This window comes from Melanerpes formicivorus, unplaced genomic scaffold (genome assembly GCF_026170545.1).
Source record: "Melanerpes formicivorus ecotype bairdi unplaced genomic scaffold, bMelFor1.0.p_v2 SCAF_34, whole genome shotgun sequence".
Classification (NCBI taxonomy): Eukaryota; Metazoa; Chordata; class Aves; order Piciformes; family Picidae; genus Melanerpes; species Melanerpes formicivorus.
Genome location: NW_027142386.1, coordinates 4,029,376 through 4,053,643, shown reverse-complemented (window position 1 = coordinate 4,053,643; position 24,268 = coordinate 4,029,376). Strand labels below are relative to the sequence as shown.

The 24,268-nt window shown below is 59.3% G+C and overlaps 2 protein-coding genes across 2 annotated transcripts; one reads left to right on the top strand and one right to left on the bottom strand.

The window, feature by feature from the left end:
- Positions 1-2,512: 2,512 nt before the first annotated feature.
- MOB1A (MOB kinase activator 1A) lies at positions 2,513-12,184 on the top strand. The gene is made up of 6 exons (XM_068156633.1): positions 2,513-2,660; positions 5,780-5,946; positions 8,170-8,263; positions 10,071-10,204; positions 10,328-10,491; positions 11,502-12,184. Exons 1-6 carry the CDS (start codon positions 2,647-2,649, stop codon positions 11,577-11,579), a joined length of 651 nt encoding a protein of 216 aa, XP_068012734.1. The 5' UTR covers positions 2,513-2,646; the 3' UTR covers positions 11,580-12,184.
- A 132-nt stretch (positions 12,185-12,316) lies between these two features.
- On the bottom strand, positions 12,317-16,464 carry BOLA3 (bolA family member 3). Its single transcript, XM_068156657.1, has 4 exons — positions 16,380-16,464; positions 15,589-15,712; positions 14,805-14,893; positions 12,317-12,407 (listed from the first exon to the last, which is right to left on the bottom strand). Exons 1-4 carry the CDS (start codon positions 16,410-16,412, stop codon positions 12,342-12,344), a joined length of 312 nt encoding a protein of 103 aa, XP_068012758.1. The 5' UTR covers positions 16,413-16,464; the 3' UTR covers positions 12,317-12,341.
- Positions 16,465-24,268: the final 7,804 nt, after the last annotated feature.

Below are 24,268 nucleotides of genomic sequence, written 5' to 3'. Positions count from 1 at the left end.
GGAATTGGGGTTTAGGATTGGGACTGGGCCTGGGAATCAGGGTAAGGATGGGATTGAGGTTACAGGAGGAGACTCAAATTAGTGCTGGGATTTGGGGTTGGGTCTGGGATTAAGGAAGGTTGGGGTTTAGTATTGGATGTGGAGCCAAAGTTGGGGTTTGGAGCTAGGTATGAGATTGGGGTTGGGGCCAGGGTAGGGATTGGGGTTAGGGTTGAGGTTGATAGGGATTGGAAGTAGGGATTAGTCCTGGGACTTGGTGTTGGAGCTGGAGTTGGGCTTGAGCCTGGACCTGGGAATTTGGGTTGGAGTCAGGGTTGGTATCAAGGTTAGATCTAGGCTGGGTTGGGGCTGAGATTGATGTTAGGCCTGAGATTTGAGTTAGAGCTAAATGTAGGATTTGGGATAAAACTGGGGAATGGGGTTAGGGCTAAAATTAGGGCTGGGATGGTAGTTAGGGCTAAAATTGGTCTGAGATTGGAGCTAGGGTTGGGTTGAGAGCTAGGCCTGCACCTAGAATTGGAATGAGATTAAATGTTTGACTCTGAGTATGTCTAAAATTGGACTGAGATTGAGATTAGGAGGAGGAGGAGGATGATGAGGGACTGGAATATTTGCTTTATGAGGAAAGTCTGAGAGACTTGGGGCTGTTAAACCTGGAGAAGAGAAGGCTGAGAGGGAATCTGATCAAATATGTGAAGGTGGGTGTCAAGAAGAAGGTGCAAATCTCTTTTCCTCTGTTCAAGGGTGCCCAGGGATAGGACAAGAAATAATGGGTACAGATTGGAACCACCTCAGCATGAGGAGAAACTTCTTTGGTGTGAGGGTGCTGCCTGCCCAGAGAGGTTGTGGAGTCTCCTTCTCTGGAGACTTTCCAAACCTGCCTGGATGTGTTCCTGTGTGACTTGCCCTAGGTGACCCTGCTCTGGGAGGGGGAGCTGGACTGGATGGTCTCTGGAGGTCCCTTCCAACCCCTAACTTCTGTGCTTCAGGTTGGTTTGGGGATTAAGCCTACACACACCAGAACAGGGAGCTGAGCTGCTAAATAGGGGAGAATTAACTGCAAAGAGGTCCTGGCAGGTCCTAGGAGCTGGTGTTGCCCTTAAACCTAAAAACCTGGGGGCAGAGTGAGTGCTCCAGCTCCAGATGACCCCAGCTCTGTGCAGCAGGTGGGGAAGCTGGATCCCACAGGGAACAGGATCCATCAGCATGCCCTGACAGGGAGAGGGAGCCGTCTCTGGTGGTGGTTTTCCACCCTTCCTCTCCAAAAGTAGCAAAATTAGGTGCCTGTGTAGAAAACTAAGTATAGCTTTTAACAGCCCTGTGTGGCATCTGCTGGCCCACAGCATCAGGACCTGGTGGCTGGGAATGATGCTTCCTGGCATTGTGGAGAAGGAAGCAAGAAACCTGCATGGGAAAGAGGTGAAAGGAGAGGTTTGTAAGTCCTTGGGAGCCTGTGCTGAGCATCTTTAGTCATCTCTGCCTGTTTGTTTGCTTTGTATTTACTTTGTATTTGCCTTAGCCTTACCCTCCACACCCCTTGAGCTCTGAAGGGCAGCCTTGAAGGTTTATCCCAAGGTCACTGAGCTGCTTTGATGAATCTGGGCAGGTTTTTATGCCTCCCCCAGTGTCCAATAAATACTGAGGGTCACCAACCACCATCCCCACGTCACATCAAGCTGCTTGTGAGAGCTGTAAGAGGTGGCCTGGCCATGAGCTAAAATAACCTGGTGTTTGTTTTAATGTTCAACTCATTTAGAGTGGGCACAGTCACTTCTTGGTACCAAAAGGAAATTTTAATGCCAATGGCAGCAGTTTATTACTAAGGCAAGGACTGGAGGAGTCACAGAGCTGGGGTGAAACCTGCAGAAATTGGTCCTGGGAAGAGTTTGACCAACTTCAGGATGCCTGGGGGAAGTTTCACCTTCTGAAGCTGGTCTGAGAGGTTGGATGGGGTGGAAGGGTCCAGCCTTATGTGATGCTGAAATGAAATGGTGGTGGCTAGGGGGAGAGGTCGGGGAAGAGGCAGTGCAGGGAAGTGCCTGTGAGCTAGAGGAGAACCCAGGCAGAGGAAGGTCCTTGGTGGGGGCCATCTAGCCATGTGAGGAGGGACCTTTGAGAGTGCCCAGGCCAATAGGGGCTACCCAGATCAACGAGGGGGTTTGGCATGTGCCTAGACCCATGGAGGGCTGCCCACGAGGGGTCTTTTGGGTTGCCCTGGCCCACGTGGAAAGTTTTTGGGGGTGCTCAGGCCAATGAGGAGGGGATGTTGAGAGTCTGTAGGTCCATGGGGGAGGGGCTTTGAGAGTGCCTAGCCCCACAGGGCTGCCTAGCCCCACAGGGCCATAACGGGGCCGGGGCCGACACAGCCCCACAGCGAGCCGCGACCAGGAGCCGCTGCCATGGTGATGCCGTTGCGTGGGGCACCGCCCCGTAGCCTCGGGCTCCGCCCCTACCCTTAAGCCCCGCCCCCTCCATGGTATATTCGCGGCCCTGAGGCCGCGGCCCTGCTGAGCTCTCGCGAGAGTTGGGGGCGGGGCGGGGCTTGGCGGGGGCCGCGCGGAGGAGCTGTGGCCGCGCTGGAGGAGGCGCCGCCGCCGCCGCCCCGGCTCCCGCTCTCGCCTCAGCCCCGGCCCGGCCCTGCCCGCCATGAGCTTCCTCTTGTGAGTGACCCGAGAGCCGCCCTGCTGCGGGAGGAAAGGGGCTGTGACGGGCTTGGCGAGGGGGAGAAAGGCCTCTGGGGGAGGGGCGGGGGGGTTTGAGAGGGGGCAGTTGGTCTGTGAGGGGTGTTTGAGGGGGCCTGGAGGGCCGGGGCTGTGAGGGGCTTGGGAGGCGTTGAGAGGCTTCTGGGGGGGAGCTTTGGGTAGGTTGTGAGAGCAGCTGGAGGGAAGCGCCAGGGCTTGGCCTGTGAGAGCTGTTGGGGAGGGGGAAGGGTTTTAGGGGGGTGGGAAGGAGGAAGGGCTCGTGGGGAAGGGACTGGGGGGTAAGGCTTCGGGGTTGGGAGCTGTGAGAGGCTTTAGGAAGGTTGTAAAGGCTTCGGGGCGGGGGGGGGAGGGCTCGCACTGGGGTGTGGGCTACGAGAGGCCTCAGGAGAGGAAGAAGGTTTGTATGGGGACCCTGGGGAGCGGGTCTGGGAGGGGGAAGGCTGGGGGGGGGCTGTGAGAAGCTGTGTCAGGGAAGGTCTCTGGGGAGGGGGAAGGGTTGGGGGGGGGCTGTGAGAAGCTGTGTCAGGGAAGGTCTCTGGGGAGGGGGAAGGCTGGGGGGGGGGCTGTGAGAAGCTGTGTCAGGGAAGGTCTCTGGGGAGGGGGAAGGGTTGGGGGGGCGCTGTGAGAAGCTGTGTCAGGGAAGGTCTCTGGGGAGGGGCTCTGAGGAGAAGGACGTCAAGGGGCTGTGAGGGGATTCGGGGTGGGGGGACACACACCTGGCCTTGGTCTGTGAGACATACCAGGAAGGGAAAAGCCTTTAGGAGGGGCCTTGAGGGCTGGGGGGTTGAGCAGGAGGAGGTATTTAAAGGGGCTTGTGGGGCAGGTGAGCGCTGAGGAGTCTGAGAGCTTGAGGAAGGTGTTGCAGGGTGGGAGCCTGAGGGAAGCCCTGGGCCTCCAGGGAGGTTCTGGCTGGAAATGAAGGCCACAGCAGTGCCCAGGCGCTGGGGAAGGCCTCGTGGTGAGGCACAGGAGGTGGCCTCTGAAGGGGGGCTTGAGGGGGAAGGTGTGAGTGGCTGTGGGTTGAGGTACTGGGGGCTTCAGAGGAGCTTGAGGAGGCTGGGTGGGTGTGTGTGGGGGGAGATCCAGTAGAGGGGTTGGAATGAAGGAGATCCAGAGGTCTCTTTCAATTCCTGCCATTCTGTGGAGGCTTTGGAAAGAGTCCCTGAGGAGGTAGAAGGAGGAGGGGCTGAGGAAGACATTGGGAGGAGACCCTGGGGGCACATGAGGGACGTGGTCCCGTGGAGGAGGATGGAGTGGGACTGGGTCTGCCCCATCGCTGGGAGGGGGGTCTGAGGTCAGCAGCAGAAGCAGGGTGCCCGTGCATGGGTGGGCAGGCATTGGAGGTGTATGGGGAGCATGGGAAAGCTTTGGGGGGGGAGGGCAGCCTTAATGGGAAGGCTCTGGTGAGAGGTTTTGTTAGGAGGGTTAATCCTTCTTGGGGAGAGATTGAGGAGCTGGCTGTCCAGGGGGACTGGGGGGGGCTTTGAAGGGGTGGGGTCTGCAGGCATGCTCTGCCTCTCCCTAATGGGAGGCCCTGGGAGTTGGGAGGGAGCTTTGGAGGTGTGAGGTGAGGCAGAAGAGAGGAGACCCTTGTCCCTTGGATGTGGGGCTTGCACCTGGATGGGCCTCACCCTGCTGTCTGTGGGCAAGTGCAGGTGGAGTGCAGAGAGTGATGGCTTGGAGTGCTGGTGGGGCTTGTGTGAGGGACTCTGTGGGGTGGGGCAGGCCTGACTGCAGGGGCAATGGTGACAATTTGGGCACCCTGCAAGGATGTGGTGTCAAAAATGGCATCTTTAAGGTGCTGCAGCAGGTGTGTGGTAGGCTCAGAGGCTGGTAAAGTGAGAGGGCTCCTGGCTCCCGAGTCCTGCTGGGTGCTGTGGGTGAGGGCTGGCAGGAAGGGGTTGGGGAGCCTCTCCTTGGGGCTGGGGCTGCCTTTTGGGCCCCTCTGCCTAGGGCCAGCGATGTGCTGGGCTGCTGTTTGGGCTGGAGCAGGAGGCAGGTCCCTGGTTTAAGAGTGAGCTGCACCTAAAGCTCTTTTACTTCCGTGCCCAGCCTCACACGTAAACAGAGTGCAGAGCCCTGAGGCTGTGCCAGGAAGCTGCTGTGGGGCATGTGCCAGCCAGGCTCTGAAAGTTAACATTGTCTGGTTGAGGGGTATCAGAATTCACCCGTTTTGGCAGCTGGGGCTGTGTGGGGAAAGGCTGCAGTGGAGGCACAGGGAGGGGGGTGGATGAGGAGCTGTGCAGTGGCTCTGCTGCTGAGTGACACAAGGGAAGGTTATGGTGACAGTGACAACTTGCAGAGGCTGCAGCTTGGGAAGTTGCTGGGTTTAGCTGTTTCCTACAGTGGGTTTGAGCACTGAGGTTCTAGCATTTGGGTCTAACAGGTTGCCCAGGGATGTGGTTGAGGCCCCATGCCTGCAGGCTTTCAAGATCAGACTTGATGTGGCCCTGGTGCAGCCTAATCCGGTTGGGGATGTCCCTGCTGACTGCAGGGGGGTTGGATGAGATGACCTTTGAGGGTCCCTTCTGACCCAATGCCATCTCTCAATCTCTGTCACTGGAGCCAGGGACACCCTCCCTGTCCCCTTTGTCCCTCTCACACTGCTGCCCCAGGGACAGGTGGTTTTGTTCTGCAGCCCAGTCACTTGGGCCTGCCTTGCTGTGCTGCTCAAGGAGGCTTTGGGGCTTTTGCACCCAGTAACTTTGGGTTGGAGAAAGAGAGGGAAGCCTGTGGGTGGCACTCCTGAGAGGGAGGGGGGAGGTGGTGGCAGTCGGGAGGGGTGGGGGAGGTGGCGGCAGTCCTGGGGGCCGGGGGGAGGTGGTGACAGTCCTGAGGGTGGGGAGGGTGGTGGCAGTCGGGGGGAGGGGCGGCTGTCGTGGAGGGGGCTGTCGTGACAGGGGGAGGGGCGGGAGGGGCGGTGTGACCCTTGAGCTCAGCGGTGGGATCTGTTCATCCCGGCGCCGGGGCAGTGGGAAAGGGTTGGAGTCCCAGCAGTCAAAGAGCACAGGAAGCGCCGGGGGGGAGGGGAGGGGAGGCTGCCCCGGGGCTCAGGGGGCCGCTTGCTCTGCCGGCAGTGGGAGTCGGTCGTCCAAAACCTTCAAGCCCAAGAAGAACATTCCGGAAGGCTCCCACCAGTACGAGCTCCTCAAGCATGCGGAGGCCACGCTGGGCAGCGGCAACCTCAGGCAAGCTGTCATGCTGCCCGAGGGGGAGGACCTCAACGAGTGGATTGCAGTCAACAGTGAGTCCTAGGAATGAGGGCTCTCTGGAGGTGCAGTGGGGGGGAAAAACCCAACCCAAATCTGTGGGGTTTGTCCTCAAAAGAACCCAGGGCTGCCCCAGAGGGAATTCCCAGGATGTGCTTTGCTGGGGGCACTCAGGTGGGATCAAAGGAAAGAAACAGTGTGATGAGCTGGTGGGTTCTGTGCTCAGGGGATGAGGTGCTCTGCACAGGTGTGAAAATGAGAGACAAACCCACAGCACAGGATTGTTTTGGTTGGGAAGGAGGCCCAAGCCTGAGTCCAACCATTCTCTGAAGTCTGACAGGTCTGGGGCTGAACCCTGACCCTCAGCACCACATCTCTGCAGCTCTGAAACACCTTCAGGGATGGGGATCCAACCACCCCCTGGGCAGCCTGGGCCAGGCTTTGAGAACCATTTCAGTCAAGTTTCTTCTAATATCCAACCTAAACCTCCTTTGGCACTACTTGAGGCCATTTCTTCTGCTGTCCCTTGTTACTAGGGAGAAGAAACCAACCCCCACCTGGCTCCAGCCTCCTGTCAGGGACTTGGAGAGAGCCAGAAGGTCTCCCCTCAGCCTCCTCTTCTCCAGGCTCAACCCCCCGCCCCAGCTCCCTCAGCTGCTCCTCCCCAGCCCTCTTTTCCAGACCTTTCCCCAGCTTTGTTGCCCTTCCCTGGCCCTGCTCCAGCCCTCAAAGTCCTTCTTGGGGTGAGGAGCCCCAAAGCTGAACCCAGCACTCAAGCTGTGGCCTCACAGGGACAATCCCTATGCTGCTCCTGCTGCCCACACCATTGCTGCTCCAGGCCAAGCTGCTGGTGGCCTTCTTGGCCACCTGGGCACACAGTGGCTCACTGTTGGTTTTCTTTGAACTCAAGAGCTGGAAGGGCTGCAGAAGTTGGGAATGGTTATTTTTGTCCCAAGGAGCTGGCCTGGAGTGTTGCTATTTGGAATTGCAAAGTGCTGTTGGCAGCAGAAATGGCAACAGGGAGCAGTCTGGGAGAGAGCAGAACTGCCTTCTCCTCTGGACCCCAGCTGTGTGCAGCTCCCTGTTGGGTTTCTATGAGTCACTGCTCCCTGGATGGTCTAAGGAGGCAAACACTACCAATTGATCCTGCTCTCAGCTGCTGCTGTCTCCAGCCTTGATCTTTCTTTGGAGGTAAGAGAAGGAAAAAGTAGTTTTGAGTAGCAGCAGGCAGGAGGTCAGGGCATCTGGGCTGCTCAAGCAAAGCAAGGTGTTTCCTGCATTCCCTACATTCATCAGGGCTTTGAGGTTCTTTCCCTTTCTGAAGGTGTGAAAGGCTGAGTGGAGCTTCCTGCCAGACAAACCATAGAATGATGGAATGGCTCAAGTTGGAAGGGACCTTCCAGGCCATGGGCAGGGACACCTCCCACCAGCCCAAGTTGCTCAGGGCCTCATCCAGCCTGGCCTTGGACACCTCCAGGGAGGAGGCAGCCACAGCCTCCCTGGGCAGCCTGTGCCAGGCTCTCCCCACCCTCACTCTCCTTCATCTCCAGTCTCAGTCTCCTCTCTCCCAGCTCAGCCATTGTCTCTCTTCCTGTCACTCCCAGCCCTTATCCAAAGTCCCTCCCCAGCTCTCCTGGAGCCCCTTCAGGCACTGGAAAGCTGCTCTGAGGTCTCCCTGGAGCCTTCTCTTCCCCAGGCTGAACAGCCCCAACTCTCCCTCTCTGTCCCCACAGGGGAGGTTCTGCAGCCCTCTGACCATCACTGTGGCCTCCTCTGGACTCTTCTCATCAGGTCCAGGACCTTGTGTTGGTAGCTCCAGAACTGGATGCAGTGCTCCACGTGGGGTCTGAGCAGAGGAGAGGGGCAGAATCCCCTCCCTTGTCCTGCAGGTCACACTGCTCTGGATGCCCCCCAGGGTATGGGTGGCTCTTTGGGTCTGCAGAGCTGCTCTCAAGCCACTCCTCACCCAGCCTGGATTTGTGCTTTTGCCCTGACCCAGCTGCAAGACCTTGTACTTGGCCTTGTTGACTTTCACCTCAGTTAGGAACAGTAGCTGGAGGCTGAACAATTGCCAGAGGATTCCCATTCCTAGATGGTTGATGTCTCTTAAGCCATCAGCCATGGGCTGTTTGTTTCCCTGAGAGCCTTGCAGCACATTCCCACCCCAACAGTGATCCTCAGAGGCTGTGTCAGCTGCATGTTGCTGCAGGCCTGGGGGTGGCTGTGCTCTCACTGACCTTGGTGGGTTTCCTTTCCAGCTGTGGACTTCTTCAACCAGATCAACATGCTCTATGGGACCATCACAGAGTTCTGCACAGAGGCCAGCTGCCCAGTCATGTCTGCAGGACCAAGGTGAGACCTCCCCTGTGGGCACAGTTCCGGTGTGGTGTGTGCACAGGTGGCTCCAGGGTGTGTAGGGAGAAGCTCAGAAGAGGATGTGTCCAGATCAGGCCAAGGTGCAGCACCTTGCTGCATGGAATTGTTGTGCTTGGCAGTGGCCTCTAAGCTCATTGAGTCCAGCTGTCAGCAAAAGCTTTGTCAGTTCTCTGCAGTCTCTTCAGCAATGACCTGGAAAAGGACTGAGTCTCCCTCAGCCAGACTACAGACAGCACCAAGCTGGGTGGCAGAGTTGATCTGCTTGGACAGTTGGAGGCTCTCAGAGGGACCTGGCCAGGCTGGATGGACATGCCAAGGCCAAGGGCTGCCTCCTGCCAGGAAGGCACCAGGCTGGGGGCAGAGTGGCTGGAAACTGCCCAGTGGAAGAGGCCCTGGGGGTGCTGGGTGCCAGCAGCTGGAGAGGAGCCAGGGGGTGGCCAAGAAGGGCAGCAGCAGCCTGGCCTGGAGCAGCAATGGTGTGGGCAGCAGGAGCAGGGCAGGGGTTGTGCCTCTGGGCTGGGCACTGGGGAGGCCACAGCTTGAGTGCTGGGCTCAGGGTTGGGCTCCTCACTCCAAGAAGGACATTGAGGGCTGGAGCAGGGCCAGAGAAGGGCAACAAAGCTGGGGAAGGGTCTGGAGAACAGAGCTGGGGAGGAGCAGCTGAGGGAGAACCTTCTGGCTCTCTACAGCTCAATGCCCTTCAAAGGTCCCTTGCAGCCCAAAGCCATCTGGGGTTCCCTGGCTCTGGGGGGTGAGGCTGCAGCAGGCAGGGGAGGCTGCAGCAGGCTCTGGCCGTGCAGCAGCAGCGAGGGCTGCGGCTTGGGGGCAGCGTCTGGGGGGTGCCATGTCACATCCTGCCCTGCTCCTCTCCCCAGAGCTATCTGGACTGCAAGTTCCTGTTGCTAAGTTTGGGGAGGTTTCCTGTAACCATTTCCTGTGTCAGTGGCAGCCTTTGCTGTCATGTCCCCAGCCAGCAGGTGACAGCCCAGAGGGGGGATTTAATTTGCTCTGCTTTTGGAGGATTCTCCAGAAGCTCACAGGGAAAGTGGGGGTGGGGTGGGCATCAGAGCCAACATTTGCCCTAGCTGGGAGGAGCTGTGGCATTGATAATCACTTGTCTTGGTCTGATGGTGGCTCAAGCCAATGTGAGACCTCACCTGCAGGCTGTGTCTATCTATGGGACCCCAAACACAAGAGGGACCTGGACCTGCTGGAGAGGGTCCAGAGGAGGCCACAAAGATGATCAGAGAGCTATGGGGACAGGCTGGGAGGGTTGGGGCTGCTCAGTCTTGAGGAGAGAAGGCTCCAGGGAGAATTTAAGAGCTGCATTTCAGTCTGCTGCTGGGACCTGCAGGCAGGCTGGGGAGGGACTGTTGAGCAGGGTCTGTGGGGATGGGACCAGGGGCAATGGTTTGAAACTGGAGCAGAGGAGGTTTAGGTTGGCCATCAGGAGGAAGTTCTGCACCATGAGGGTGGTTAGACACTGGGACAGGCTGCCCAGGGAGGTGGCTGAGGCTCCAGCCCTGGAGACATTCAAGCTCAAACTTGCTGTGCCCTGGGGCAGCCTGCTCCAGTTGGAGATGTCCCTGCTGAGTGCAGGGAGGTTGGACAAGATACCCTTGGAGGGTGCCTTCCAACCTAGTGCAGTTTGTGTGCCTCCTCAGGATGGTCTCTTGGGGAACTCATCTTGTGTGAGAACAGCAGCAGCCCCAAACCCAGAGAGGCCTCCAAGTGCCTTTTGTTCTCCTGTCTCAGAGCTGCTTTTCCTCCCCTGTGCCCACAGGTACGAGTACCACTGGGCAGATGGCACCAACATCAAGAAGCCCATCAAGTGCTCAGCTCCCAAGTACATTGACTACTTGATGACATGGGTGCAGGACCAGCTGGATGATGAAACGCTCTTCCCCTCCAAGATAGGTCAGCGGGGCCACGGGCTGCAGCACAGCCTCCTCTACAGCACCAAGACACTGCCACAGCATCTGGCTTGGGGCCTTCTGACCCAACCCAAGGGCTCACTCCTGTGCATTTGCTGTGTTCCAGGTGTCCCATTTCCCAAGAACTTCATGTCTGTGGCCAAGACCATCCTGAAGAGGCTGTTCCGTGTCTATGCCCACATCTACCACCAGCACTTTGACTCCGTCATGCGGCTGCAGGAGGAGGCTCACCTCAACACCTCCTTCAAGCACTTCATCTTCTTTGTGCAGGTGAGCTGGGACACAGCAGCTGCCTGCCTGCCTCTGCAGGTCCTTAGAGTCACAGAATGGTTTGGGTTGCCAGAGCTCTCTGAGATCACCCAGCACCACCATGGTCACCAAGCCAGGGCCACAAGGGCCTTGGCCACAGGTTTCTGGAACACCTCCGAGGATGGGGACTCCATCACCATCCTGGGCAGCCTCTTCCCATCCCTGATCACTCTTGTAGCAAAGACATTTTTCCTCATCTCCAACCTACCCTTCCCCTGGCACACTTTCAGGCCATTTCCTCTCTTATCTCCTGAGACCAGGGAGAAGAATCCAGCCCCCATCTGGCTCCATCCTCCTTTCAGGGAGTTGTGGAGAGCCAGAAGATCTCTCCTCAACCTCCTCTATTCCAAACAACACACCCCCAGCTCCCTCAGCTGCTCCTCCCCAGCCCTGCTCCCCAGACTCTTCCCCAGCTTTGTTGCCCTTCCCTGGCCCTGCTCCAGCCCCTTGTTTTTTGAGGTGCTCAGGATCTGCCTCCTTTCCTCTTTGAAGACCTCCAGCTGTGGTGGGTGCTAGGAGATGGGCTCAGCTCCCAGCCTCTGTACTCTGAGGGTCCTGCAGCTGTGGGTTTTGTGGTGCTGGGCTTTGTGCTGCAGGAAGGGTGGCTCTGGTGCTCGAATTTCCCTCTTGGGTTTCAGCTGCTGGCCTGCAGCAAAGGAAACCAGATTTGGAGGAGAACCTTGGGGGTGTAGCTGAAGGCTCGAGTTGGAAGCAGCAGCAGAACTGTTTTTGACTCCAGCCTGTTGTCACCAGCAGTGTGCCCTGGGCAGGCAAAGTCCTGTTGCCTTGCAGCCCCTGACTTTCCCCAGGGCTAAGCAGGAGTGGTGGCTGCTGCAGGTGGTGCCCAGGGGCCGTGCTGCCCTCCCAGCACGCAGAGGGGGAGGGGGCCCAGGTGTTCTCCCGCAGCTCCTGCAGAGGTCCCTTCAGTTTCTGTGGTGATTTCATGGTTTGGCTTTCTTCCTCCCTGCCAGGAATTCAACTTGATCGACAGGAGGGAGTTGGCTCCCCTGCAGGAGCTGATTGAGAAGCTGGGCTCCAAGGACAGATAGACCTTCCCTGGAGGACCAGCTCTGATCTGCTCCTCTCTGCTTTGGCCTCCAGCCACCTCTCTGCTTCGCCTGCAGCAACCTGAGCCCCGAGAGGCCTCAGCCTCGGAGGCTGAGCATCGCTTCTGCCCTGCAGCAGCCGCTGCAGCCTGCCTGGTTCTCGAGGGGTTGGCTGTGCTGGGGAGACTTCTCCACTTGACTGTGGCTCTCACCAGCCTCGAGCACACAGCCTGGTTGAAGGTGGGACTTGTACTCAGAGCAGGCTCTCGCAGGCGTGGGGTGAAGCTCAAGTGCTGCACCGCTGCTTTCTCTTTCCAGAGGCAAAGTTTCTCCTCTGGGCTCATGGACACAGCACTGGGAGCAGCCTCCCTGGGTGCCAGCAGCGGCTCAGCTCCTTCCTGCAGCGCTGGGTTTGGGTGAGGTGCACTCAGAGCCTTAAGTCTCCCCTTGGCAGCAGCAGTGCTGTGGGGGGAGGGAATAAAAAGTGCCTGGCCCTGGGCTGGAAGAGCAGCTCAGCTCCTTGGTGTCCCCAGCAGTGGGGGGCTGAGGGAAGGACCCCACCATGTGGCAAGGCAATAATAAAGTTTCTCCTTCCTGCTCTTCTTTCAGGGGAGGTCTTTGCTTCTTGTCCCACTCTGCCCTTGGGGCCCCCACCCCACACAGGTGCTTTGACAACACAGCACCTTGGACAGTTCAGAGGGAGGCAGGCTGGGGGTTGGCCTCAAGCATGAACAGAGAGCTGTGTGAAGAGCTTTATTGAGGGGCTCAGGGTTTGGGGGTGGAGGTGAAGATGCGCAGTCCATGCATGCTCTTGATCTCCTCACTCAGTGCCTGCAACAGACAGGCACCAGAATCAGAACCACACAACTGGGGGTTGGAAAAGCTCTCTGAGATCACCCAGTCCAGCCAGCAACCCCACCCCACCCTGGCCACAGCTTTCTGGAGCACCTCCAGGGCTGAGGATTCCACCACCTCCCTGGGCAGCCTCTGCCATGCCAGAGACCCTTTGCAGCAAAGAAACTTTTCCTCATTTCCAACCTCAGGCTCCCCTGGCACAAGTCCAGGCCAGTTCCTCTTTGTTCTATCACCTCATACTAGGGAGAAGAGATCAACCCCAACCTCACTTCAGCCTCCCTTCAGGGAGCTGCAGAGAGCCACAAGGTCTCCCCTCAGCCTCCTTTTCTCCAGACTGACCAATCTCAGCTCCCTCAGCTGCTCCTCCCCAGCTTCCTTGCCCTTCTCTGGACCTGCTCCAGCCCTCAGTAGCCTTCTGGGACTGAGAAGCCCAACCCTGCCCCTAGCCTTCCAGCTGTGGCCTGCTCAGGGGCACAATCCCTGCCCTGCTCCTGCTGCCCACTCCAGGCCAGGCTGCTGGTGACCTTCTTGGCCACCTGGGCACCCCCTGGCTCCTCTCCAGCTGCTGGCACCCAGCACCCCCAGGGCCTTTCCCACCAGGCACTCTCCAGCCACTCTGCCCCCAGCCTGGAGCCTTCCTGGGATTGTTGTGCCCCAAGGGCAGGCCCCAGCCCTTGGTTTTCATGAACCCAGGTTGTGGCAGGCAGCTCTGAGCGTCTCTGCTCTTGGTGCTGCACCAAGTGGTGGCTGTGTGGAGCCTGCACCCAGAAGGTGCTGCTGAGGGCAGCGAGTCCTGGCTGGAAGCACAAACAGCACTTTGGTGTGCACAGAGTGGCCCCAAGTGCCGCAGGGACACAGCTAAGACATAGCGATGCACGCCAAGGGCACCAGTGCTGCACATGGCTCCCTGCCAGAGCTCCACTACTGCTGTGACAGCTTCACCCAGCCCAGAGCAGCACTGCCTGCCCCTCCCCAGCTCTACAGCCAGCTGGGTGCTGAGCTGAGATAATCACCCCCGAGGCTCCAGCTCCCAGAGCTGTGCACACACAGCCCCTGCCCCACCAGCATGCTGCAAGCTGAGAGCCCAGCTGAAAACCACACCCAGAGCTGGACTTTATCTGTTGGAGAGCAAACATCAGAGCCCTTCTCTCACAGCCCACAGGGACAGTGTGGCCCTCAGCCGCTCACTGTGTGTGCTCAGCACACAGCCCACAGGGGACACAGAACCATGGAGCTGATGAGGCTGGAAGAGACCTCTGAGATCATCCAGTCCCAGCTGCTCCCCTGGAGCTCAATCCAACCACTGCTGCTGAGCTACTGTCACCAAACCATGGTCCCAAGTGCTGTGGCCACAGGGTTCTGGAACGCCTCCAGGGATGAGGACTCCACCACCTCCCTGGGCAGCCTGTGCCAATCCCTGAGCACCCTTGCAGTAAAGAAACTTTCCCTCATCTCCAACCTAACCCTCCCCTGGCACCATTTCAGGTCATTTCACAGTATCACTTAGGTTGGAAAGGACCTCGAGGATCATCGAGTCCAACCTATCAACACAGACCCCATGCCTAGACCACGGCACCAAGTGCCACGTCAAATCTCCTCTTGAATGCCTCCAGGATCGATGACTCAACCACCTCCCTGGGCAACCCGTTCCAATGGCGAACGACTCACTTGGTGAAGAGCTTCCTCCTCACCTCGAGTCTAAACCTCTCCTGGCACAGCTTGAGACTGTGTGCCCTTGTTCTGGTGCTGGCTGCCTGGGAGAAGAGGCCAACCCCTTCCCGGCTACAACCACCCCTCAGGTAGTTGTAGAGGGCAATGAGGTCACCCCTGAGCCTCCTCTTCTCCAGGCTAAACAATCCCAGCTCCCTCAGCCTCTCCTCACAGGGCTTGTGCTCACAGCCTCTCACCAGCCTTTCCTCTCCTCTCCTTCCACCACCTGATACTGGGGAGAAGAGGCCAACCCCAACCTCACTGCAGTCCCAGCTTGGAGCTGAGCACACTGCTGCCTGCAAGACTTCCCAGTCAGGCACTCTGCATATCACAGAGTTGCTAAGGCTGGAAAAGACCTCTGAGATCTGGAGTGAAGATGGGGGAGGGCAGCTTGAGACTGGAGATGAAGACGAAATTGTTGACAGTGAGGGTGGGGAGATCCTGGCACAGGCTGCCCCGGGAGGCTGTGGATGTCCTCTCCCTGGAGGTCTTCAAGGCCAGGCTGGATGAGGCCTTGAGCAAGCTGTGCTGGTGGGAGGTGTCCCTGCCCACGGCAGGGGGTTGGCACTGGCTGAGCTTTGAGGTCCCTTCCAACCCAACTGATTCCATGGCTCCACGAAGTGCTGCCTCCAGCCAAACCACAGCCCCCTGGGCCCCCCTCACCTGGTTAACCATCTGGTGCTGCTGCACCGTTCGCTTCTCCCTGAACTCCTCTGACTCGATGTGGATCTCGTACATGGCGCCACAGCCTCCTGCCAACATCAAACCAGCAGCAAACGCTTCAGCAGAGAGCAGGCTCCTCTGTGCCCCCACGTTTGTGGCCCAGGTTGGGGGGGTGCCCACAGGGAGGTGGGGCTGGCAACAGACTCAGCCCCTCCCACCCCCAGATGGTGAGCGGGAGGAGCAGGGAAGCCATCGCGCCCCTGGAACGGGCACTGCCGAGGCCGCACCTCGAGCTCTGGGTTCAGTTTCGAGGCCCTCACTCCAAGGAGGACATTGAGGGCTGGAGAAGGGCAACAAAGCTGGGGAGGAGCAGCTGATGGACCTGGGGGTGTTTAGTGTGGAGGAGACCGAGGGGAGACCTCATTGCTCCCCACAGCTCCCTGAGAGGAGGCTGCAGGGAGGTGGGGGTTGGGCTCTGCTCCCTAGAATCAGGTGATAGAAGGAGAGGAAATGGCCTGGGATTGTGCCAGGGGAGGGTTAAGTTAGAGAGAAGGAAAAATTTCTTTGCTGCAAGAGTGGTCAGGGATTGTCCCAGGCTGCCCAGGGAGGTGGTGGAGTCCCCAGCCCTGGAGGTGTTCCAGAACCTGTGGCCATGGTTTGGTGGCCATGGTGGTGCTGGGTTGATGTTGGACTGGATGATCACAGGGAGCTTTTACAACCCAAACCGTTCTGTGGTTCTGCGGTTTGAGGGGATGGGGAGGCCCATGCAGGGCTCCTGCTGTACCTGAGATGTCCACCACTCTGATGGAGGAAGCCCGGGGGAACTTCTCCCGCAGGACCCGGCTCACCCGCGCCTCCCCCTCCGACTGCGAGCTGAAGCCTCGCCAGGTGCTGCGGCGCAGGAGGAGCTGCGGGGGCACAAAACCAGCACTGAGAAACACTTCGAGGGGAGGAGGCTGCTCCCATGACAGGAAACTGTCCATAACCACACGACCTGGGGGCACGACAAGGCTGGAGGGAGCACTGGGACGGGGGGAACTGCTTTCACCGGCACGGGGAGGGGGCACCGGGAGGGGACACCGGGAGGGGGCACCGGGAGGGGGACACCGGGAGGGGGCAGGGTGGCTTCACCAACAAGGGAGAGTGAAAGGACAGCAGAGAGAAGGTGGGGGAGAAGGTCACCTTCAGCGGCACGGGGGAGGAGAGCCCCGGGGAAGGGAGGGCGGAGGCTGGCCTAGAGCACCGGGGAAGGCGGGAGAAAGCTGCCAGCACCGGTGGGAGGGCACTGGAGGGGCCTCCACCGGGGAGGGGGACACTTACCAGCAAGGAGGCGGAGGGCACCTCCCTCGTTACCGGTGACTCTTACCGTGAGCAGGCGCCGGCGGCACTCACCCGGGACCGGGACCGGGACGGGGGAGGAGGGAGGCAGAGGGGGAGACACGGAGGGAGCGGGACCCAGCTGCCTACCTCCCACACTGGGCAACGGCCAGAGCGCCCCCGCCCCTAGCCCTGGGGCCGGGAGGGGATGGCACGGACAGAGGGACGGACGGACAGGGGGACACAGAGGACACTCACCGGCCCCCGGCCCAGCAGCCCTGCCGCGGCCATACTGGGCGGCGCGCGCGCCCCCGCTGCCGGACGCCGGAGTCGCGCGCCAGGGGGGCACGCACGGCCCAGCCAATCGCCGCGCGTCTGGCTGCAAGGGGCGGGACCCGGGGCTGCAGCTGCTTCCGCTGCTGCGCCCCCTGGCGGCTCGGAGGAGCTTGTCCGGGTCTGGGCCGGGCGCTCCCCCTGCAGCCGCTTTGATAGCCCTGGGGGGGACTCGGCAGCACCCCCTGCAGGCAGGGATCCAACCCAGCCCCCAGAGGGCCGCATCCTCCGCCCCCAACACCCCTAACTGGGCCTCATCCTGCCCTCCCTCCCAGAGACAGGGCCCCATCCTGCCCCCCCGTCCCGTTCCATACTCAGTGCCCCCCCCCCCCGCCCCCCCTTCACTGGGCCCCATCCTCCCTCCCCTCCCACCTCCCATACTCGGGGCCCCATCCAGCATCCCCAAAGGGGCCCCATCCACCCTGTCCCCCTCCTTCACCCCAACCCCTCCAGGGCCCCATCCTGCCCCCCCATTCCCACACCCACAGCCCATCCTGGCACCCCCATTCTCATAACCAAGGCTTCATCCTGCCCCCCCCTTTCCTGGCGGCAGGGCCCCATTCTGACCCCCCCCTCAATTAGGCCTTATCCTGACCCCTCCCCACAGACAGGACCCCATCCTGTCCCCCACCTCAATTCCCACCCCCGGGGCCCCATATTGCCCCCTGCCCCAATTCCCACCCCCAGGGCCCCATCCTGCCCCAATTCCCACCCCCAGGACCCCATCCTGCCCCCTGCCCCAATTCCCACCCCCTGGCCCCATCCTGCCCCAGTTCCCACCCCCAGGCAAAGAAAGAGATGCAGGGTGGGGGCCAAGGGTTGAGTGCAAAAAATAAATATAAAATTTATTAAAACACCCACAAGAGTTCAGAGCTATCAGGAGAATACACTGGGGCAGCCCTGGGCAGGCTGCACCGAACTCAGAATCAAATACAAAGGAACAACAAAGGATCCAACGGAACCGACACAAACCCAAACGGAAAGGAAACGAAACCAAAGCAAGGGGAAAAACAACAACGACCCAAACAGAGCCAAAACCTGGGGAGGGAGAGGGGGGAAGGAGGAGGGAAAGGGGGAAAGAAGGGGGAAAGGAGGGGAGGGAAGAAGGAAAGGAGGGAAAGGAAGAGGGGAAGAAGGGGAAGGAAGAGGGAAAGGGGAGGAAAAAGAGGGAGAGGAAGAAGGAAAGGAGGGAGAGGAAGAAGGAAAGGAGGGAGAGGAAGAGGGAAAGGAGGGAGAGGAAGAAGGAAAGGAGGGAGAGGAAGAAGGAAAGGAGGGAGAGGAAGAAGGAAAGGAGGGAGAGGAAGAAGGAAAGGAGGGAGAGGAAGAAGGAAAGGAGGGAGAGGAAGAAGGAAAGGAGGGAGAGGAAGAAGGAAAGGAGGGAGAGGAAGAAGGAAAGGAGGGAGAGGAAGAAGGAAAGGAGGGAGAGGAAGAAGGAAAGGAAGAAGGAAAGGGGGGGAAAGAGGGAAAGGAAGAAGGAAGAGGGAAAGGGAGGGGAAGCGAGGGGAAGAAGGGGGAAAGGGGGGAAAAGAAGAGGAGGGAAAAGAAGAGGGAAAGGGAGGGGAAGAAGGGTGAAAGGGGGAAAAGAAGAAGAGGGAAAGGGAGGGGAAGGAAGGGTGAAAGGGGGGAAGGAAGAGGAGGGAAAAGAAGAGGGAAAGGGAGGAAAGAAGAGGGAAAGGAAGAAGTAAAGGTGGGAAAGAGGGAAAGGAAGAAGAAAAGGGGGAAAAGAAGAGGGGAAGGAAGAGGGAAAAGGGGGAAGTAAGAGGGAAAGGGGAGGAAAGGAATAGAGAAAGGGGGGAAAGGAAGAGGGAAAAGGGGGAAGTAAGAGGGAAAGGGGAGGAAAGGAATAGAGAAAGGGAGGAAAGGAATAGAGGAAGGGAGGAAAGAAGAGGGAGGAAAGGAAGAAGGAAAGGGAAAAAAAGGAAGAAGGAAAGGGGGGAAGGAAGAGGGAAAGGGGGGAAGGAAGAGGGGAAGAGGGGAAAGGAGAGGGAAAGGAAGAGGGAAAGGGGGAAAGGAAGAGGGAAAGGGGAAAAGAAGAGGGAAAGGAAGAGGGACAGGAAGAGGGAAAAGGGGGAAAGGAAGAGGGAAAAGGGGGGAAAGGAGAGGGAAAAGGGGGAAGGAAGAGGGAAAGGGGGGAAGAAAGAGGGAAAGGGGGGAAAGAAAGAGGGAAAGGGGGGAAAGGAGAAGGAAAACGGGGAATGGAAGAGGGAAAGGGGGGAAAGGAGAGGGAAAGGGGGGGAAAGAAGAGGGAAAGGGGGGAAGGAAGAGGGAAAGGGGGGAAAAGAAAGAGGGAAAGGGGGAAAGAAAGAGGGAAAGGGGGGAAAGAAAGAGGGAAAGGGGGGAAAGAAAGAGGGAAAGGGGGGAAAGGAGAAGGAAAAGGGGGAATGGAAGAGGGAAAGGGGGAAAAGGAAGAGGGAAAGGGGGAAAAGGAAGAGGGAAAGGGAGGAAAGGAAGAGGGAAAGGGAGGAAAGGAAAAGGGAAAGGGAGGAAAGGGAAGGAAAAAGGTGGAAAAGATCCAAACTTGTGATTTTTAGGCATCCTAAAAAGTAAATTTAACAAAAAAAACCAAACATTGAGGAAGGGGAAATTAAAAGAGGTGTTAAAGGCTAAGGGGGGGGGGGAGGGAGGGGGAACACAAAGAAGGGTTGAAAGGAAACACAAAAGAAGGGCGGGGGGGAGAAGGGGGGGAAGGAAATTATACAAAATAAAATTATCAGCATAAATTTACTGTCCTAGAAGTATCTACAGTTTAATACACATTAATCCTATTGCCTTGAGACATGGGGGGGGGGGGGGGGGGGGGGAGGGAGGGAGGGAGGGAGAGGAAGGGAGAGGGAGAGGGGGGAGGGTGGAGAGGGGAAGGGGGAAAAGAAAACACACAAAAGCCTCTACCGGTCCTCGGTCTGCCCCCGGAGTAGGAAAGGAACGAAAAACAACAACAAACTTCGCTTCAAGTAACCACAGTCCCCAGCCGACCAAAACAAAGCTTCAAGTCTGACGTGTCGGAGCCCCCAGGACACCCCCCGTGGTGTCCCCCTCCCCTGCAGTGCTCCCCCTCCTCCCCTGCACTGTTTTCCCCTCCCCTGCAGCATCCCCTCCTCCCCTGCAGCGTTTCCCCCCTCCCCTGCACCGTTTCCCTCTCCCCTGCATCGTTTCCCCCTCCCCTGCAGTGTTCCACTCCTCCCCTGCAGTGTTCCCCTCTCCCCTGCACCGTTTCCCTCTCCCCTGCATCGTTTCTCCCCCTCTCCTGCAGTGTTCCACTCCTCCCCTGCAGTGTTCTACTCCTCCCCTGCAGTGTTCTACTCCTCCCCTGCAGTGTTCTCCTCCTCCCCTGCAGCATTTCCCCTTCCCCTGCAGTTTCCCCCCTCTCCTGCAGTGTTCTCCTACCCCTGCAGTGTTCTCCTCCCCTGCAGTGTTCCCCCCTCCCCTGAAGCATTTTCCCCTCTCCTGCAGTGTTCCACTCCTCCCCCTGCGTTTCCCCCTCCTCTGCAGCATTCTCCCCCTCCCCTGCAGTGTTTCCCCCTCCCCTGCAGAGTTTCCCCCTCCCCTGCAGTGTTCTCCTCCCCTGCAGCGTTCTCCCCCCCTGCAGCGTTCTCCCCCCCTCCCCTGCAGCATTTCCCCCTCCCCTGCAGAGTTTCCCCCTCCAGCGTTTCCCCCACTCCTGCACTGTTCCACTCCTGCCCTGCAGCGTTCTCCCCCCTCCCCTGCAGCGTTCTCCCCCCTCCCCTGCAGCGTTCTCCTCCCCTGCAGCGTTCTCCCCCTCCCCTGCAGTCCTCCTGCCGCCATCCTCCCTTCCCCCACTTCAATCAATCAGCTTCCCCACACCCCCCCAAAAAAAAAACCCCACCCCCACAACCCCAACAAGACCACCGCAACCCCCCAGCCCCCCCTTTCCCCCCCTTCCCTCTTTATCCCCTCCGCCCAATTCCCAAGCCCGAGGAGGAGGAGGAGGAGGAACGGAGCCTTTTCGTGGTGGTGTTTTAATGCCTTCCCGGGCGAGTTCGGTGCCTGCCTCCCTCCCTCCCCCCCCCTCCCCCCCCTTCCTTCCCCTCCCCCCCAAAGAAAACCTCAACAAAATCCAAACCCCGCTGAATTATTCTCTTTTCTTTTCTTTTCTTTTCTTTAACTCCCGGAGTTACAAAAAGTTTGAGGCTGAAATTCCGGCGGTTTGGTAAAATCCCTGAAGGATGTTGGAGGGGGGGAAGGGCGAGGGAAAAAAAGGAATGGAGGGAATGGGGGGAGGGGGAGGGGAGGGGGGGTAGGGGCGCTAAAAAAAAAGGGCAACATAAAATGAGGAAAAATCCAGGTGGAAAGGGGCGGGGGGGGGGAAGAAAAACCACAACAAACAAACCCCAACCACAGAAAGGGATCAAAAGGAGGGCCCCGAATAAACCCAAAGCTGAGCGGTGAGGAAGGATCCCTGATTTCGGCTAAATTCACCCCGGATTTGCGTCGCCTTCGCTGCCGCAGCGCTGCTGGGGGGGAGGTGGGGGGGGAGGGTGGTTAAGGGGCGGGGGGGGAAGGGGAGTTGAGGTATTTGCCTTGGTTTGGGGGAGCCGAGGGGAAGCGGAAGGGGAAGAAAATAGCACCAATAAAACCCCGAAACGTGGAGGGGGGGAAAAGAAAGAAGGGGAAAGAGGAAAAACCAAACCAACAAAGGAAGAAAAGCAAAGGGGAGGAGGAGGGGAGGGAGGGAGGGGCAGGAGCAGGGCCGGCGGCCCAGCCCCCGCCCCCGGCCCAGCCCCCGCGGTGGTCTGGGGACGGGGGGGAGGGAGCCTGAGGGATCGGTTGAGGAGGGGCAGGGGGCCTGGTGCTGAGCGTGGTGCTGGATGGGCAGGGGGCCTGGTGCTGAGCGTGGTGCTGGATGGGCAGCGGGCAGTGGTGGGGGAGGGTGCCGGGAGGGTGGTCCTGCAGTGCGGGCGTGCGGCGGGCATGGGGCGGGGCTGGGGGGGCGAGGGGCTGCGGGGGGCTGCGTGCCGGCGGGGTTGGGGTTGTGCCCCGTGCCTGAGCGCCAGGGAGGTGCTTATGGTGTCTGGGCACCGTGTCCGTGCCAGGGCACCGTGCCCAAGCACCGTGCCCGGACAGCGTGGGGGAGCACAGTGCCCAGGTGCCATCTCCACACCATGCCCACGCACCACGTGCCCAAGCACTGTGGCAATGCTGTGTGGCAGGGCACTGTGCCCAGGCACTGTGTCTGTGAGCACCATGCCCAGGCACTGTGTCTGGGCACGGTGCCCAAGCACTGTGTCTGTGAGCACCATGGCCGAGCACCATGCTCAGGCCACCGTGTCTGGGCACCGTGCCCAAGCATCATCTCCATGCACAGTGGGTGAACACCATGCCCAAGCACCGTGCCCAAGCATCATCTCCATGCACAGTGGGTGAACACCGTGCCCAAGCACCGTGCCCAAGCACCGTGCCCATGCACGGTGGGTGAACACTGTGCCCAAGCACCATGCCCATGCACCATGCCCAAGCACCCTCCCCGTGCCCATGCACCCTGTTCAAGCACCATCCCTCAGCACCATCCCCCAGCACCATGCCCTGGCACCACGGTCACCCATGGTGCCCAAGCACCATACCCACAGACCATGCCCTGGCACTGTGTGTGCACAGCACCGCACGCACAGCGCTGGGCACCCTGCCTGAGCACCACCTTCACACCCCTGGGCTGAGCACCATGGGCCACACCCTGTGTCCAAGCACCGCAGCCCAGCACCATGGGCACACGTCACAGCTGAGCACCGTGCCCACACAGCCTGGATGAGCACCATGCCTGCACCCAGGCTGAGCACCATGTCCACACACTGAGGCCTGAGCACCATGCCCACACAGCCTGGATGAGCACCATGCCCACATCATGGCTGAGCACCATGCCCACACCCAGGCTGAGCACCATGCCTACACACCATGGCTGAGCACCATGCCCACACACTGAGGCTGAGCACCATACCTACACATCAAGGCTGAGCACCATGCCCACACCCAGGCTGAGCACCATGCCTACACACCATGGCTGAGCACCATGCCCACACCCAGGCTGAGCACCATGCCCACACCCAGGCTGAGCACCATACCTACACATCAAGGCTGAGCACCATGCCCACACCCAGGCTGAGCACCATACCTACACATCAAGGCTGAGCACCATGTTCACACACCATAGCTGAGCACCATGTCCACACCCAGGCTGAGCACCATACCTACACATCAAGGCTGAGCACCATGTCCACACATCATAGCTGAGCACCATGTTCACAACACCATAGCTGAGCACCATGTCCACACCCAGGCTGAGCACCATGTCTATGGTGCATAGCCAAGCACCATGCCCCAGCACCATGCCCACGCACCACATCCAAGCACCACGGCTGAGGGCCCTGGCTGAGCACCTTGGCCACACTTCATGTCCGAGCACCATGCCCCAGCACCATGGCTACGATGCGTGGCTCAGCACCATGCCCGAGCACCACGGCCACGCACCATGCCCACACTCTGTGCCCAAGAGCCACGTCCATGCTGTGTGGCCAAGCCCTGTGCCCAGCCATCACACCCTGGCACCACATGAGGCACCTCAGCAGAGCACCACAGCCAAGCACTGTGCCCAGCACCATGGCCATGATGTGTGGCTGAGCACCATGCCCCAGCACCATGTCCACACACCACGTCCAAGCACCGTGGTCGAGCACTGTGCCCACACACCAAGTTCACACACCCTGGCTGAGCACCACAGCCATGATGTGTGGCTGAGCACTGTGGTCAGGCACCATCTCCATGCACCTTGTCCAAGCACCATGGTGGAGCACCGTGCCCGAGTCCCATGCCCACAAACCATGTCCAAGCACCATGGCTGAGCACCATCCATGATTTGTGGCCTAGAACCATGCCTGATCACCATGTTCATTACCCCCTGGTCCAGCACCATGGCTGAGCACCATGCCCAAGCACCATCCATGATTTGTGGCCCAGATCCATGCCTGATCACCATGTTCATTACCCCCTGGTCCAGCACCATGGCTGAGCACCATGCCCAAGCACCATCCATGATTTGTGGCCCAGATCCATGCCTGATCACCATGTTCATTACCCCCCTGGTCCAGCACCACGGCTGAGCACCACGTCCATGATTTGTGGCCAAGAATTATGCCTGAACATCACTTCCACACACCCCTGTGGTGCCCACACACCACATCTGAGCACCACATGCATGATGCACCACAGCTGAGCACCTGCCCCTAGCACCACATCCATGATCTGTGGCTGAGCATCACAGCTGAGCACCTCACCCAAGCACCACATCCATGATGTGTGGTCAGTCACCACAGCTGAGCACCTCACCCTAGCACCACATCCATGATGTGTGGCTGAGCACCACAGCTGAGCACCTCACCCAAGCACCACATCCATGATGTGTGGTCAGTCACCACAGCTGAGCACCTCACCCAAGCACCACATCCATGATCTGTGGCTGAGCACCACAGCTGAGCACCTCACCCAAGCACCACATCCATGATGTGTGGTCAGTCACCACAGCTGAGCACCTCACCCAAGCACCACATCCATGATCTGTGGCTGAGCACCACAGCTGAGCACCTCACCCAAGCACCACATCCATGATGTGTGGTCAGTCACCACAGCTGAGCACCTCACCCTAGCACCACATCCATGATGTGTGGTCAGTCACCACAGCTGAGCACCTCACCCTAGCACCACATCCATGATGTGTGGTCAGTCACCACAGCTGAGCACCTCACCCAAGCACCACGTTGGGTGCACAGCACCCTGGCCCGGAGGGGAACGGCTCCACCACCAACCCA